The sequence below is a fragment of the Ovis aries genome, chromosome 18, assembly GCF_016772045.2.
Source record: "Ovis aries strain OAR_USU_Benz2616 breed Rambouillet chromosome 18, ARS-UI_Ramb_v3.0, whole genome shotgun sequence".
Taxonomy (NCBI): Eukaryota; Metazoa; Chordata; class Mammalia; order Artiodactyla; family Bovidae; genus Ovis; species Ovis aries.
Genome location: NC_056071.1, coordinates 12171308 through 12188995, shown reverse-complemented (window position 1 = coordinate 12188995; position 17688 = coordinate 12171308). Strand labels below are relative to the sequence as shown.

At 47.4% G+C, this 17688-nt stretch overlaps 1 protein-coding gene across 14 annotated transcripts in view; it reads left to right on the top strand.

Annotated features, from left to right (window-relative positions):
- MCTP2 (multiple C2 and transmembrane domain containing 2) overlaps window positions 1-17688 on the top strand; it is a 268239-nt gene that overhangs the window by 80690 nt on the left and 169861 nt on the right. For 12 of the 14 annotated variants that reach the window (XM_060401992.1, XM_042235050.2, XM_060401988.1 and 9 more), the window contains exons 3-4: window positions 2450-2512; window positions 3644-3752. In XM_060401992.1, coding sequence (XP_060257975.1) covers window positions 2450-2512; window positions 3644-3752 — 172 coding nt within the window. The remainder of the gene's footprint in view (window positions 1-2449; window positions 2513-3643; window positions 3753-17688) is intronic. The other 2 variants (XM_060401994.1, XM_060401990.1) reach the window with 1 other exon arrangement.

Genomic DNA, 17688 nt, shown 5'->3' with positions numbered 1-17688 from the left:
GAACGTAAGGAAATGTTCAGTTATGTGTCCCCCAGTGGCTGTAACCTGGTCCTCCTTTGCTTCTGCAGGCTTTTCCTGTCTTCTTTATAGTGATCACTTTCCTTCCTTGGTGTGTATATACAACGGGTGACAGTTACAGGGGCCATGGGAACCATAACTTTAAGTTCTGTGACTTTTCTGTGAGTAAGACCAGCCATCATGTTGAATTAATGTCATTCTTCACATTTAATTTCCATGTTATTCTAAGCGGAAGACTTACCGTGAATTTGAAGGAAAGCCCCATGATCGTTTCTGATAGCAAGTAAATGATGGTGGTGATGTGGGCTCATTTGTCACTTCATGAGCGTTATCATTAGCTGTCACTTCATCAGTTATCATTAAGTGCAGGGAGGCCTCTCTTGGGAGAGTGTGTAGGTGTGCTGGTTGAGGAATGATGCTTCTTAGGGAACATTCTCTCTCCTGTTTGGTCGTGGAAGATACTGGGCCTCCTGTTACTGAGTTCATAACCACTCACTCTAAACAGGAATTCTGATCCCAGCACCGGTGGTTTTGCAGAACTGCCTTCAAATAGGATTGATTCAGTGGGGTGTTGATTTGTTTCACGAAACTGGAGACGCTAACAGGGTGGCCACACAGCAGATGTTACTTGTTGATTCGGCGCATGAAGACCCGGTCCAGCCATTTTTGGTTTTCCAGATCATGGAGAGGAGGAATTGCTGAGCTTCTAGGAGATGACCGTGGGGGAGTGCCGTAGTGTAAAAGGCATGAGGAGACATCCTCTGAACTTGAGAGATTTGAGTTTGAAATATTGATCGTCCTCATAAAGCAGCCCGCAGGCTGTCCTGTCTCGCTGTCCTGGGTGTCATTTTACGTGTGACACAAGTAGGTGTTCACCAACCAGACAAGAGGTGGCTGGAGGCCCGGCTGCTTCCTTCCTTGTCTGCTACTGGGATCAAGCCCACACTGGGAGAGATGGGTGATCGTGGTCCTTCCACAGCTGGGCCTTCCCGTGACTGAAGTGCTGGGGTCCTTAGAGCAAGGTCCAAGTGCTTGCCATCACCCTAGGTCCTGAATGAAATGTATTCACAGTTGAGGGACATTTGACTAAGACTGGGAGAAAGAGGCAGATGTGATGGGAGAAGCTCAGGTGCAGACATCTATAGGAACACCCCTGTGCTCGCTGGTGAGGGCTTATGAGGCTCCACATGACTTGCGATCAGGGCTCATTCCTGTAGCCCTTTGTGGTGTCAGTGCATGTACAGGGGGTGGACCAGTGGACCCTGCTTGTTTGTAGCCCTTGTAGCATCTGAAGAAATGCCCTTTTGCTCTAGAATCCAGGTTCTGTTTGCCTAAGCTCCACTCGAGAGAGAGAGAGAGGCAGTGTCCTGGAGCCAGTCTGCCTTCCATCCAGGCAGGCTCTCTGAATTGAGCCTGCTGTGCCAAGGATCAGTGACCACAGTGCATCTGGTCCCCACCTTTACTCCTGCAGAGCTTCAGGGTCATCTGAGCAATCTCTGCAGGACTGCTGCCTGGGTCTCAGTTTACCCACAACTTCAGAATTACTCAGTCTTGTTTGGAGGGAGAAATCTCATGTTTTCCCACAGGAAATGAGCCCCAGCTAATGGGTCCAACAAATGGGCACACACCCCAAGTGCTAGGAGGCCTTTTGTTCATTTCACTTCAACTGTCTGTGCCTTTTCATGTAGGCATCTAGTCTCACATCGAGCCCAGAACCTTCATAAAATCCCAGAGCTCCTGGGGACCTCACATGTGTGCATAAAACCCTGATAAGAGTGCAGATGTCTCCAGCGTCCCATGCTTACTGCTGAGCCATACTCACTTCATTGCCCCGTGGCATCATTTCCTGGTTACTGGAGGCGTATTTAAATTGGGAAATATAAATACACCTCCCCATCTGAGATCGTTTTTAGAGAATCTGCATTTCCTTATTGGTTCTTGTTCATGAGGTTATGGTTGGAGGAAGGTCTTTGTGACCATATTTGAAATGGGTCCTACCTGACTGATGAGCTCAGGTCTCTGGTACCTGTTCTACCCTTTTCTCCTTTATGGCCGGGGTCCAGGCAGGTCCTGGATGGAGGGACCTGGCAGGATGGCCCTTGGTCCTCCCCTGGGACAAAGCTGCTGGCACGCTGATGACTTGCGTGAACTACAGATGTGCTGGCCGCCCCACAGGAGAGTAGAATCAGCCTTATCTACACGCTGATCAGTGACTAAGAGGGCAGAGGCTGCAGCCTCATGGACTCCAGTGAGTCAGCCTTTTCCTGGCAAGACTCACCACATGCTCTGGAAGGCACCCCGCACATCTGAAACTGGGTATGCAAATGGCAGCTTCAAAGGGAAAGACCTGATAAAGGGTATCCTTGTGAGTGTATATTCTTTTTCTTTTTTAAAGCAGGGTTGTTATTCTTTTTCTTCTTCTTCTTGACAGAAGCTCTGTGGAAGTGGGGATCTGAATGCTGCTCTGACATCTCAGCATTTCAAAGAGCAATCTGTAAGTGACATTCCTTAAAAACAAACACTAAGTACTACAAATATTTCCTATCAAATGTTTGGATCTTTGCCTCTTTCTATTTCTAAAGGATGTGGAACTGTAGTCACCCACAAAGACAGGCCCTGCAAATTGTGGCTGGAAAAGATGAATTCCGTGTCTATTGATTTGTCAGAGTGGAATAGATTCTTCTAAAAATACAGAGCCATGAGAATGAGGGAGATTGGTGCAGGAGACAAAGCCATTTTGAAATGCTTTGAAATGTGGACCTAGAAACTTTGAAAAGAAGGCTGGTGGAGAGTGACTTAGCCACAGATCGGTTAATTGAAAGTCAAATAAGTGAACAACACATCATTTTGTCTGTACGTTTTCTTTCGAAAGATACACCTTTGCTCTTTTCAAAACCTGAATTTGATTCATTTAATAAATATTCAGAAAAAACTTGATTTTGATATAATGGCTTATAGAAGTTAATGTGTTTCTGGAGAGGGAAAGGAGCTTGGCAGAGGCAAAACTGTGTGTTTAAGTGTAGGAAGCACTATAATGGGGCTCAGGGTATGAAAGAAAAATATGCCCCAGAGAGGAAGTGTCTCCTGTGGGGACCCAGGGACATGGGTTAGTGGTCATGGATCAGGAGGCTGTCATCTGAGTCATCATGAACTAGAATCTTTCTATTACATGTGAACTGGTGGGGGTGGTGGGCAAGGGGAGAAGAGGAAGGAGACATCCCACATCTGAGCTTGGAGGTGTGGGCCAGGCCTGTGGGGGCCCGCCCCACGGCTGGACCTCTGCATGCTGAGTCCTCTCTGGGTACTCCACCAGAAACTGTAGGATAAAGGATCCTGCAGGACATGAGTGAGTTTAAGGGGACGTCAGTTGTCAGCATGCAACTTATCTATTAATACTTCTTCTTGAAAAGTTAATATTGCAAAACTCTTGTCATGAATTCTCATAGAATCCCTCTGGGAGAAAGATAAAGAACAGGGTAAGCATCGAAGTAGGTGGGGGTGGAGGATAATGCGAGACGATTTGCCATGATCGCAAGCATCCTTTTTGCTTAAATGAAGAAGCATTTCCACATTCTGTTTCTCGGGCCCAAGACAACTGACTTCAGTTACTTCTCCATCTACGCAGGGTTTCAGGGAAGCTGGCGATGGCTTGAGTAACCTGCCCAGCCCTTTTGCCTACCTCCTCACCATCCACCTGAAGGAAGGTCGGAACCTGGTGGTCCGGGATCGCTGCGGTAAGGCCTGGCCCTGTGCGCTGTCGGTAACCTGGGGACCTTTTCCTCTCTACCCTCTGTCAACCCTGCTAGTCAGCCTTCTCTGTCTCAGCACAGCTGGTGGTAGACCGGAGCTCTCAATCTAAATTTCTCCAAGTATCAAGGTATTTGCAGTGAGTTATTGAAACACATAAAATCTTACTGTCCTTTTCTCTGATTAATAATCATCATCAAGTATGAATAACCACATAAAGTTGTGGCAGGAAACATCGCTGTAAGTGCTTTAAGGGGCTTCCATGGTAGCTCAGTGGTAAAGAATCCACCTGCAATGTAGGAGATGTAGGTTCAATGCCTGGGTCAGGAAGGTCCCCCTGGAGAGGGATATATCTGTTTTTCCTTTGTTATCTTTTTTCATTTATTTTGTCTAGAAGGTGCAGTCTTTTTATTCTAAAGAATTTTGTGTCTTTCTTTGGGCTTTTGCCAGTCTCTCCAATCTTTGCCAGTTCCTCTTGACTCTTGTTTTGGAACAGCTGTGAAAAGAGGCCACCCTTCTGTCTATCTTCTCTGTTCTTACCTTTCTTTCTCATTATTACCATTGCCTTTTTTTTTTTTTCAGGAAGAATTCCTTAGCTGGGCCTTCCAGCTGACTCATTTTCGCATTAACTGTTACGACCATTGTGCTGTTCTGTTTGTCTTTTGAGTTGTCTTAAAAATTTTTTTTTTTAGAACAGTCTGTGTTTGTTTTGGGCTTCCGTGGCGGCTCAGTGGTAAAGAATCTGCCCACAGTGCAGAGACTCAGGAGACGTGGGTTTGATCTCTGCCGGGCTTGGGAAGATCCCCTGGAGGAGGGCACGGCAACCCGCTCCAGTATTCTTGGTGGAGAATCACATGGACAGAGGAGCCTGGCGGGCTGCAGTCCATAGGGTTGCAAAGAGTCAGACACGACTGCAGTGACTGAGCACACAGCACGTTTGTTTCATGCATAAGATATTGCCGTCAGCTTTGAGAGCGTTAAGTATGCATTACAGATCTCCCGCTTGGCGCTTCCTCCCTTGGATGTCTCTTGTTGTGTTTTCCACTCCTCCTTCTGTTTATGTGTCCCTGTTGCCGTCTATAGATGCTGTTTTGGGGTACCGTGTCCTGTCTTCACGGAGCAACAGTGGAACGTGCATCCGGACAGGGAGAGCCAGCCGTTGAGGCCAGCTCCTTCCCATCCCTCCCAGTTACCAGCAGCTCCTGGTTCTCCCCTGTCGTGGACGGCCTTCCTCTCTGCCTTCGTGCCCATGCTCACCCTTCCTGCTTGCAAGTGCCTTTGCTGGTCACGGCTCGGCCCCAGAGGAACAGGGCGGTTCTGGCCCTCTCAGCTGCTCTGAGTGCTGTGCCAACCAGTCACGCTGGTACTTGCTCGGGCCATTTTCTGCTTCCTGCCTCTGTTGCCTCGACACTTGGAGCACCCCTGGTGTTCCTGCCATCCTATCCTCTTGCCTCACCTCTGTCCCTGAAACTTTGTGTCCTGTGCCTTTCTTTCTACTGCTCCCATTTAGGAGTGTGATGTCTTCCATCAACCTGATCTTAGCTGACTGCCATCATTTAGGGTGGAATTTTTTTAAACAAAATTCTCTCTTTCTTTTTGTAATTTGTCAGGATTTCAAAATAGCGAACAAATCTCATTTTCTCCTTGTTGGGAAATAGTATTTCTATCAAAGTTATAATTGCTTATCTATCAATTGTGCAACTTCTTAGGTAGTGAGTGGTATTGTATACTCTTATTATAAAATGTCTGTGCTGTATTAGGTAGCTCTCTTAAGGTTATTTTGAAGGGTTTGGGGCAGATAGCATTTCGTACCTGGAATCACATCTGAGGGACACGATCATAAACCAGAGTCAGGTAACTGCCCACCCACGAATATTCCAACTCTTGTTCGGAACCCATGGTGTCTGGTGGATGCTTCCATGAAACGGTGATCATTTTAGAGCTTGACTGGGGATAACTCATTTGGAGATTAGAAATAGGTACCACAGAGAGTTCATTTAATCTGACTGGAAAGAAATTTCTGTACACCTGTAAAATACATGTCCTGTTCTGAATTTTTGAAACACTCCAAAAGTCCGTCACTTTGGAGATGTGCCCAGACCTTGGACTTCTTCCAGGACCAGCTCCCCCTTTTCCAGTTTTGCCATCTGTTCTAGCTGTTTTATCCCTTATCTGTGTGAGTGGTCTGGCCACACCACCCTTGCTGTATCACACTGGCACACTGTTAGCAGACGCCCAATAGATGCTCAGTGAAGTTGGCAAATGATGGAGAAGCCATTGCCTGCATCAGAAAAGGACCGGAACAACAAGGTTTATGCGCAGCTACTCCACACCTCACTCCTTCGGGGCCAAAGGAGAGTCTGTGGTCTGTGCTCTAACCCTATCATAGTCATCTCTGCCATTATGGTTTCATCAGAGCTAAACATCATATGCCAGGTTGCCTCTATCTTTTGTACACCTAATATAATCCAAAGATAAATACCTAGTAAGGAGTCTAGGTCATAACCTGTTCTAGCACCTGTGTCTTTTATAACTGGTAGTAACTGTTCCTGTCTCTTTTATTTATCGGGAAGATTAATCATTATCCACTAAGAAAACATCTCCTCCCAGAAAGTGTTTGTGATTGCATTCATTACTGCTTGATTTTCACAGGTATTAAGGTGTGCTCAGGGCACGTTGGACGCCCACTGTTGATTTCTGCAGGGATCATACTCTTTGGCACCTGTGTCCTGGTTCCTTTGTGTGAAGGCAGGGCACATGTCTGACATGTCTAATCGGTCTGACAATGTTTTCTATGGAGCCCAACTCAGAATTTTATCCAATGCAGTCCTTTGGACCAGTAGTTTTCAAAACTGAGTGAATGTCTGAGCAGCCTAAAGGACTTGTGAAAATACGCATTACCCACCCGCAAAGGTTTCTGATTGAGGATGTCTGATGGGGCGCCCAAGAACTTACAGTTCTAACAGGTTCCCAGGCGATCACAATGCAGCTGGCCCAGAAACCACGCTGTGAGGACCACTGCTCCAGGCACTGAGCCGAGGCAGGCAAGCAGAAACGCATGCTTCTCCTGGTAGGGAGAGTTTCAGTCCTCTCTCAGACAAAATGTTTTCTTTTCCTGGGGCTGGACCTCATTATGTATTTGCTCTCTTACTTAATTTGTATTCTCTAAACATAATTTAATTTGGTATTAACATAATTAGGTACAAAGAGCATTGTGGTGTGCCGAAATTTACACTATGTATTCTGTATCCCTTGGACTGCAAGGAGATCCAACCAGTCCATCCTAAAGGAAATCAGTCCTGAATATTCTTTGGAAGGACTGATGCTGAAGCTAAAACTCTAATACTTTGGCCACCTGATGCGAAGAACTGACTCATTGGAAAAGACCCTGATGCTGGGAAAGACTGAAGGCAGGAGGAGAAGGGGATGACAGGGGATGAGATAGTTGGATGGCATCACCAACAAGATAGACTTGAGTTTGAGTAAACTCCGGGAGTTGGTGAAGGACAGGGAAGCCTGACATGCTGCGATTCATGGGGTTGCAAAGAGTTGGACACGACTGAGCGACTGAACTGAACTGATCACATGGTCTCTGATTTTCTGGATATAAGATCAATAGCTGATTGTTTCAATACTAAATGTCCTTCAAGATCTATTCAAATGGAACTTCTATCTAGTCTTTTATGTTCTTCACAGACACAAGCTCCTTGTCATCTCAGTGCTATGAGTGTTTTACCTCTACAGACCATACACCTTTGCCCTTAGTGGGATGAATGATGGATCCTCCCTGTTAATACTGGTGCTGCATTAGCGGGGTGGCCACTTTATTTATATTCATACGTCCGGCAGTGCCACGTGTTGTGTTGCTCAGTCATGTCCAACTCTTTGCAACCCTATGGCCAGACTGGTGCTCTATACACACAGTGCTTCTAATGCATTTTAGTTCTTCATTAGGGAAATCCAACTTAAGTTCTGGCCTTCAAGACAAGGAGTATTAAAGACTGTCATGAAAGGGAAAACATCTGCCCCGGAGGGAGCAGAGTTCCTTCATTCCCTCCTTGATTCAGCAAGTGTTTATTCTCGCTGACATGAGCATCACACTGGAACACGAGTGGGACCTGGTGATAAAGTCCAGAAAAGAAAAAGAAAAGACATATATACAATTTTAAAATGTCACGCAGATCACCAGCTTCAACCCATTTAGCAGGAGTCCTAGTTCAGGTAACTGAGATACAGAGACTTCACCGGGGCCTTGCAGGGAGGTAGTGGCTGTGGCAGGTCTTGGCAGAGTGGGTGGCTCTGGGGGTCAAGAAGAGGACTGGGGCGTAACAGTCCACTTCCTGGCTTGTGATTTCCTGTGTCAACTCACTCACTCTGCAATGGAATTTACCCATCTGCAGAATGGGCATGATGCAGCGTGTCCTAGAATGTAGTTGGGAGATTTGAGAAAAAGAAGTGTGTATAACATAGTGGCTTCCCAAATGGCACTGATGGTAAAGAATCCGCCTGCCAATACAGGAGATGTAAGAGACACAGGTTTGATCCCTGGGTCGGGAAGATCCTCTGGAGGAGGGCATAACAACCCACTCCAGTATTCTTGCATGGAGAATCCCACGGACAGAGAGAAGGGCCTGGCAGGCTACAGTCCATGGAGTCGCAAAGTCAGACATGAGTTGATGCAAATTAGCATGGATGCATGCATGCAGCCACAGACAATGTGTAAATCAGTGGACATAGTTCAGTTCAGTTCAGTTCAGTCGCTTAGTCGTGTCCGACTCTTTGCGACCCCATCAGTCGCAGCACACCAGGCCTCCCTGTCCATCACCATCTCCCGCAGTTCACTCAGACTCGCGTCCATCGAGTCCGTGATGCCATCCAGCCATCTCATCCTCGGTCGTCCCCTTCTCCTCCTGCCCTCAGTCTCTCCCAGCATGAGTCTTTTCCAATGAGTCAACTCTTCGCATGATGTGTCCAAAGTACTGGAGCTTCAGCTTTAGCATCATTCCTTCCAAAGAACACCCAGGGCTGATCTCCTTCAGAATGGACTGGTTGGATCTCCTTGCAGTCCAAGGGACCCTCAAGAGTCTTCTCCAACACCACAGTTCAAACGCATCAATTCTTTGGCGCTCAGCTTTCTTCACAGTCCAACTCTCACATCCATATATGACTACTGGAAAAACCATAGCCTTGACTAGACGGACCTTAGTCGGCAAAGTAATGTCTCTGCTTTTGAATATACTATCTAGGTTGGTCATATCTTTTCTTCCAAGGAGTAAGTGTCTTAATTTCATGGCTGCAGTCACCATCTGCAGTGATTTTGGAGCCCCCAAAAATAAAGTCTGACACTGTTTCTACTGTTTCCCATCTATTTCCCATGAAGTGATGGGACCGGACGCCATGATCTTCGTTTTCTGAATGTTAAGCTTTAAGCCAACTTTTTCGCTCTCCTCTTTCACTTTCATCAAGAGGCTTTTTAGTTCCTCTTCACTTTCTGCCATAAGGGTGGTGTCATCTGCATATGTGAGATTATTGATATTTCTCCCGGCAATCTTGATTCCAGCTTGTGTTTCTTCCAGTCCAGCGTTTCTCATGATGTACTCTGCATAGAAGTTAAATAAGCAGGGTGACAATACACAGCCTTGACATACTCCTTTTCCTATTTGGAACCAGTCTGTTGTTCCATGTCCCGTTCTAACTGTTGCTTCCTGACCTGCATACAGATTTCTCAAGAGGCAGGTTAGGTGATCTGGTATTCCCATCTCTTGAAGAATTTTCCAGAGTTTATGGTGATCCACACAGTCAAAGGCTTTGGCATAGTCAATAAAGCAGAAATAGATGTCTTTCTGGAACTCTCTTGCTTTTTCCTTGATCCAGTGGATGTTGGCAATTTGATCTCTGGTTCCTCTGCCTTTTCTAAAACCAGCTTGAACATCAGGGAGTTCACGGTTCATGTATTGCTGAAGCCTAGCTTGGAGAATTTTGAGCATTACTTTACTGGCATGTGGGATGAGTACAATTGTGTGGTAGTTTGAGTAGACATAACTGTTTTCCAATATAGCTTTTACACTAGGCTGGATTTGATCCTTGTCCAAAATTTGTTGACCTTGACCTAGAATATTCTGATCTGATTTTGGATATTTCCCTTGAAGAAACTGCTCTTCAGAGTAGCAAAGTGCATCTTTATTTAAAATAAGGAGGTATGAGCTGTTGAGGAGATGTGATGCAAGTTGTGAAGCTCGTGTTTTCAAATGAAGTGTCTAGAAAGCATCTCAGTAAGGTGACATGAAATAGTGCAGAGAAGCCTAGAGATGTTGAGCGGTAAGAAGTTTTGCCCCCACCCCCCTGCCCTCCCTGTGTATTCTCACTGGGCAGTAAAGTGAAATATCACATTTCTGTCAGGAAAAGATATTTCCCCCCAGCATTTATGATTGAGGACTGGACCCTTTGTCACTTGGCCCATCTAGGAACAGTGAGGCGAGCCTCCCGGAACAGGCCTTCCCTGGTGTAGAGTGCTGTGAACGCTTTATCTAAATTTCTCACTTATCTGTCTCAGGCTAGGGCTGGTTTTTTAAGTAGACTATCGAGGTGGGATTTTGAGATTTTTCTGGATGACGTTTGTTATCCTAGGAGGTTGCTACCTCTGGACGATGCCCAGGCTTAGCGATGGCGTCATGCACGGACTGTTATGTAGTCACCACCCGGAACGTCCCAGGTCTTCAGCAACGACTCTATTCCTCCTTCAGTATAGATAAGGGTGTGTGTGTGTGGTGTGTGGTGTGTGGTGTGTGTGTGTGCATGTGTGTGTGCATGTGTGTAGTGTGTGGTGTGTGTGCGTGTGTGTGGTGTGTGGTGTGTGGTGTATGTGGGTGTGGTGTTTGTGGGTTGTGTGTGGTGTGTGTGTGGGGTGTGTGCGGGGTGTGTGTGTGTGTGTGGTATGTGTGCGTGTGGGTAGGTGGGTGTGGTGTGTGTGGGTGGGTGTGTGGTGTATGTGTCTGTGTGGGGTATGCATGTGTATGGTGTGGGGTGTGGGTGTGGTGTGTGTGGGTTTGGTGTGTGTGTGTGTGGTGTGTGTGTGAGTGTGGTGTGTGTGTGGTGTGTGTGGGATGCGTGTGTGGTGTGTGTGTGGTGTGTATGTGTGGTGAATGTGGTGTGTGTATGTCTGGTGTGTGGTGTGTGTTGTGTGTGTGTATGTGGTTTGTGTGTGTGTGTGATGGTGTGTGTGGTGAGTGTGGTGTGTGTGTTGTGTGGGATGTGTGGTGTGTGAATGTCTGGTGTGCGTGTGTGTGGTGTGGGTGTGGGTGTGGTGTGTGTGTGGTGTGTGTGGGATGTGTGTGTGTGTGTGGTGTGTGTGTGGTGTGTATGTGTGGTGAATGTGGTGTGTGTGTGGTGTGTGAATGTCTGGTGTGTGTGTGTGTGTTGTGTGTATGTGGTGTGTGTGGCGTGTGTTATGATGTGTGTGTGTGGTGAGTGTGTGTGTGTTGTGTGTGGGATGTGTGGTGTGTGTATGTCTGGTGTGTGTGTGTGGTGTGTGTGTGGTGTGTGTGTGTGGTGAATGTGTGTGTGGTGTATGTCTGGTGTGTGTTATGTATATGGTGTGTGTGTGGTGTGTGATGGTGTGTGTGTAGTGTGTGTGTGGGTGTGTGTGGTGTGTGTGTGGGGTGTGTGGTGTGTGTGGTGTGTGTATGTCTGGTGTGTGTGGGTGTGGTGGTTGTGAGTTGTGTGGGATGTGTATGTATGGGGGTGTATGTGTGGTATTGTGTGTGTGTGGGTAGGTGTGTGTGGTGTGTGTGTGGGTGTGGTGTGTGTGGGTGTGGTGTGTGTGTGGTATGTGTGTGTGTGGGGGTGTGCATGTGTGTGGTGTGGGTGTGGTGTGTGTGGGTTTGGTGTGTGTGTGTGTGGTGTGCGTGTGTTGTGTGTGGGATGTGCGGTGTGTGTATGTCTGGTGTGTGTGTGTGGGTGTGGTGTGGTGTGTGTGTGTGTGTGTGTGTGTATCGTGTGGGGTGTGGCGTGTGGGGGTGTGGTGTGTGTGTGGGTGTGGTGTGTATGTGTGGTGAATGTGGTGTGTGTGTGTGGTGTGTGTATGTCTGGTGTGTGTTGTGTGTTGTGTGTGTATGTGGTGTGTGGGTGTGTGTGTGGTGTTTGTGGGTTGTGTGTGGTGTGTGTGTGTGTGGTGTGTGTGGGGGTGTGTGTGGGGTGTGTGTGTGGGGGTGTGTTTGTGGGGTGTGTGTGGGGTGTGTGTGTGTGGTATGTGTGCGTGTGGGTAGGTGGGTGTGGTATGTGTGGGTGGGTGTGGTGTGTGTCTGTAGGGTGTGTGTGTGTATGTTCTGGGGTGTGGGTGTGGTATGTGTGGGTTTGGTGTGTGTGGGTGTGGTGTGGGTGTGGTGTGTGTATGGGTGTGTGTGGTGTGTGTGTGGTGAATGTGGTGTGTGTGGTGTGTGTATGTCTGGTGTGTGGTGTGTGTTGTGTGTGTATGTGGTGTGTGGTGTGTGTGGTGTGTGTGTGTGGTGTGTGTGTGTGGTGTGTGTATGTCTGGTATGTGGTGTGTGTTGTGTGTGTATATGTGGTGTGTGGTGTGTGTGTGTGGTGAATGTGGTGTGTGTGGTGAATGTGGTGTGTGTGTGGTGTGTGTATGTCTGGTGTGTGGTGTGTGTATGTCTGGTATGTGGTGTGTGTGTGTATGTGGTGTGTGGTGTGTGTGTGTGTGTGGTGTGTGTGTGTGGTGAATGTGGTATGTGTGTGGTGTGTGTATGTCTGGTGTGTGGTGTGTGTGTATGTGGTGTGTGTGTGTGGTGTGTGTGGTGTGTGTGTGTGGTGTGTGTGTGTGGTGTGTGTGTGTGGTGAATGTGGTATGTGTGTGGTGTGTGTATGTCTGGTGTGTGGTGTGTGTTGTGTGTGTATGTGGTGTCTGGTGTGTGTTGTGTGTTGTGTGTGTGTGTGGTGTGTGTTGTGTGTGTGTATGTGGTGTGTGGTGTGTGTGTGTGTGTGGTGTGTGTGTGGTGAATGTGGTATGTGTGTGGTGTGTGTATGTCTGGTGTGTGGTGTGTGTATGTCTGGTATGTGGTGTGTGTGTGTATGTGGTGTGTGGTGTGTGTGTGTGTGTGGTGTGTGTATGTCTGGTGTGTGGTGTGTGGTGTGTGTGTGTATGTAGTGTGTGGTGTCTGTGTGTGTGTGTGGTGTGTGTATGTCTGGTGTGTGGTGTGTGTGTGTGTGTGTGTGGTGTGTGGTGTGTGTGTGTGTGTGTGTGGTGTGTGTGTGTGTGGTGAATGTGGTATGTGTGTGGTGTGTGTATGTCTGGTGTGTGGTGTGTGGTGTGTGTCTGTATGTGGTGTGTGCGTGTGTACACTGAGGAGACCCAGCAAACCCAGAGCTCATTTAGGGAACTGGAGCTGGTGAGTGACGCGTCACCTCGCGGTCAGGGACCTCCGGTGTGCCCGTGAGGCCCGTGGACGTGAGGGTCGTGCCATGGAGCGCTGAGAGGTTTGAGGTGGTCGCTCTACAAGTGGGGCGGCGTGGAGGAAATTGCCCCTTGCAGCTTACCTTCCTCAGGACTGCCTCTCCGCTCCCTGACGCGCGGCCCTTCGAATCTGCCTGCACCTGGCCCTGCCGGCGAGTCGGGTGCCCGCTAGGCAGCGTCTCCCCTGCCCTGGCAGCCTGGGTCGCCGCGTGGTCTCTCCGGGGCTGAGCCTTGCTCGCCGCTGTCAGCCGCCGCGGCGCTGCCTTGAGCCCGCCCTTCTGAGCCGTCTCTGCGGAGAAGCCTCAGCCCCGTCTTCCTCTCTGCCCTGGCCTGTCGCTCCCAGTCGCCTGTCTGTCGGCCCCACCTTCCCTCCTTTTCTGACATTAATTTTTCCTTTGCTCTGCCTTTCCATTCCTCTTCCTCCTCCCATCTTCTTCCTTTTACTCTTTTACATTTTCCTTTTACTTTTTTAATATTTTCCATTTACATTCTTTTTTTTTTTTTTTTTTTTCGAGCCGGGGGAGGTTACAGATTGCATTGTCTTTGACCTAACCAGACCCCTGTTTCAGGTTCTCTGAGCCATTGTCTGGTAACTCTTTGTTGGTGTTGTGTAGTCACTAACTCATATCCAGCTCTTTTCCGACTGTAGTCGGTAGCCCACCGACTCTTCTGTCCATTCGATTTTCCAGGCAAGCACACTGGAGTGGGATGCCATTTTCTTCTCCAGGGGATTTTCCAACCCAGGGATTGAACCTGGGTCTCCTGTATTGGCAGGCGGATTCTTTACCCCTGAGCCACCAGAGGAACAAGCCCCTGTGGTAATAACTCTTAGGGGGCCTATAATTTTGAGATTGGCAAAGCGGAAGGAAATGTGATAGGATCAGTTCATTTTAAGTCCGACTGCTTCATAGTTTGGCTGATCCACACTGAGAGTTGAACCCTGGCTCAGTTTCCCATGAAAAGTAAGGTGAGCAGGAACATATTCTGGTGTCCTCCAACTGACATTGCTAATGCCAACAGCCGTGTTTCCTAGGCCTGGCACGAGTACCACGTGACTTGGGCAGGCCTCTTGTCTTTGGAAAAATGCTCCCCTCCATGTTTATATCCTGGAGCATTAATTCCTGGAAAGTAACAGCCCTTGCAGTGAAATCCTTTTACTTTCCATTGATGTGAAAGCAGTTAGTTATATAGTATCCTTGCTGTGAACTAGCAGCAGCAGCAGCAGCAGCATATTAGGTTGTTGATGCCCTCTGGTGGCTATTTTGCAGTATTGCAAAAGGGAAGGAAGGCCATTGTGGCTCAGGGCTGGTAGCATCACTGGGACATACACAGCTGTAGGGCTGAAGGCTCATGGTCATCTTCTTGCTGTGAGTTTCAGGCAATGAAAATTCATGACTCATTCATCCATCCTGCAAATGGTTATACGCCGGTTAAGTAGACGAGGCCAGTTCTGTTTTGTTTTTTTTTTAGAGCAGGATCAAATACTTTTGTAGATTATAGGAAGAGAGCATTGGAAGATCTCCTACTAGTGTGAAAAGTAGGCCTTGCAAAAGAGGTTTAATAAAGTACTAAACTGCTACTAAAATGTTCAGATGTCACCTCTGATTTGGTGGCAAATCATTTGGTCCCTCTGACTTGAATTCTATCTCTTGCAGTTTATCAGTTGTGGTCATTCAGGTGCTAAGTTGTATGCAACCGCGTGGACTGTAGCATGCCAGGCTTCCCTGTCCTTCATTATCTCCCAGAGTTTGCTCAAACTCAGGTTCATTCAGTCGGTGATGCCATCCAACCATCTCATCCTCTGTTGGCCCCTTTTCCTCCTATCTTCAATCTTTCCCAGCATCAAGGTCTTGTCCAGTGAGTCAGCTTTTCCTATCTGGTGGCCAAAGTATTGAAGCTTCAGCTTCAGTATCAGTCTTTCCGATGAATCTGTAGGCTGATTTTAAAGACTACTATTTTTATGTTTCTGCACTTCTTCTTTAGAAAGGAAAGGATGCTCTTGTATTTGACCTAGAGAGAAATACGCTCCTCATCGCAGATGTGATTAGGGGATAGATGGGCTGCTTCTAGAACTCTGTGTCATATACCGAGGAGCAACCGTGTAAGATCCAAGCAGATGTGCTGTGAATGGGGTACCCTGAGGGTTCATCCCTCTGCCTCCGGGCAGCTCTGTTGGCTTGGACCAGCCCCTCAGTAGTCTCTTCTCTATACCCTGTGGTGTCCAACAAAAGTGACCTTTTTGTGCTAGGATGGAAAGTGTTGGGGGCACGGGACAGCAGTTCAGAGTCACGGACTCTGGGCACCGACCCAGCTCAGACACCATCCAGCCGAGGCTGTGGGGCTGAACCTGGTGGGCGGGCTTGTGGGGGTGTGTGATGGGGCTGACACAGCCGTGCACAGTGGCCGTGGGGGGCCGACATGACCCACGTGCGGGGCCGTGAGCCGTGACAGTTGCTGTGTCTGGTTCTAGTTATTTCTCTTTGGGTTTAATTTCTGTTTCCCTCTGAGAAAGGCAGTGACTTGTGGCATTTCTGCCACTGTTATTATGGCGTTTCTTCCCCGTTTCTCGGTAATTTGACCCTCTTTTTGCATACCTTTTGCTTTTCTCTTTAGATTTTGTACCCCTCAATGCCCTGCCCGCTGCCAGCAGGGCAGATGGATGGTTCAGGGTGTTTTCTAAGACCAGTTTCTGCTTTCTTGCCGACGTGACAGCAGGCATGAAAGAGAGGCTAGTTTTTAGTGGTGCAGTATTTGAATGAGAACTCCCTTGTGGATTGATGGTTTTATTTTCTTCATCTTAAATTTGACTCAGAAAATATCCTTCAGGTTTCATAGCAACCAACATGGAAAACCTTGGTGTTGGAATGTTTCACTGAATCTTCTCCACTGACCTGATTTTTTTTTTTTTTAATATTGAGTTCTAAAGTAAAATAGGATCTGGCTTCAAAGAACTTGATTATTTGCTGTTGTTATCTGCCATATATTTTTCTGTATTATATAATTTTTTTATTTTGAAAAGAAACGAGACACTTAATAGTACACCCTTCTTTGTTTAGTTAACATTCCTGATTAGGCCGTCATTCCAGATTTTAAGTAAGTAGTAGTAATGCTACAATACACGTTGCTGTGTGTCAGACCATATCTTTTCAGGTCAGTTATTGCAGTGAAGTCGATGTTTTTGGTCACGTGATCTGAATATTTCGAGGTTCTCTGTCCAGAATTGCCAGTTCACTCTTGAGAAACTCTCCTGTTTGGCTCACCCACCAGGGGCATGCGATTTATCCACTTCCCATTTCTCATCTACACTGTGTAGATTACTTCTGTTAATTCTGAGAGAGAGTAAGTATTGTCTTGGTTTTGTTTCAGTTTGTGCAAAGAAATTTGGTCCCTGAGATGTATTTGTTTAAGAGAGATTTGCTTCCCTTTTGTACACGACCAATTCCATCCATCTCTGTGTCTAATTCTTACAGTTTTTGGATATGTTCACCGATATTTTTTGCCTTTTAATTTTGTTTACAAAGGTTTTGTTGCAAACATCTTTTCCAGTCTTAAAATTTTATTCTGTAGAGTTTCGTCCTGGGTTTTCGTACCTTGAAAGGCTTTTTCTCTCTTGGGAGAAATACGCAATTACCTATATTTATTCTCTTTTCTGCCTGTTTTTTCCATTTTTCCACTTATCTCTTTGTATCAAGTTTATTTTGATTTCTGGCCCAGAGTCAGAACTTAGTTTTACTTCTTGCCAAATGGCTGTTTAGTTAACTAGAACTAAGTTTTCATTTCCCTAATGGTTTGCTGGCCACCTTTTGATCGGGTCTTAAGATGCAGGCCACGCGGGGGTCCGCTTCTTGGACTCCTCTTTGGTTCCTGTGGGTGTGTGGTCCTGTTCCAGTGCCAGTACCACGTCGCAGGTGGACTGTATCTGAAGGTCACAGCGAGTTCTTTTTATTTTGCAAAAGTTAGGGCTTGGCTTTGCGTTGGAGTCCCTCCTCTGAACACCAGGTGGCGAGCCCTCATTGGTATGTTTGAGTGGGAGGACCAGGATACATCTGGCCAGCTTATTCAGAAAGAGGCACACTCAGCAGCAAACTTGAAACCTGAATGATGCAAGCGCCCATCCTGAAAGAGCAGTTACATTTCCTCCACTTGGTGGGTTTCGGTAGCCTGCCAGGATCTCAGCAGGGACGGACTTCGCTTTCCCCTCTTTCCGCTAAGATACAGGCCAGCATCGGTCGGCCGTCTTTGTCCCCACTGCCGCTAGTGTGTGTTAGTCGCTCAGTCGCGTCCAGCTCTTTGCGACGCCATGGACTGTAGCCTGCCAGGCTCCTCTGTCCGTGGCATTCTCCAGGCAAGAAGACTGGAGTGGGTTGCCGTGCCCTCCTCCAGGGGGTCTTCCTGACCCAGGGATTGAACCTGCATCTCTCATGTCTCCTGCATTGGCAGGTGGGGTTTTACCACCAGGAAGCCCTCCC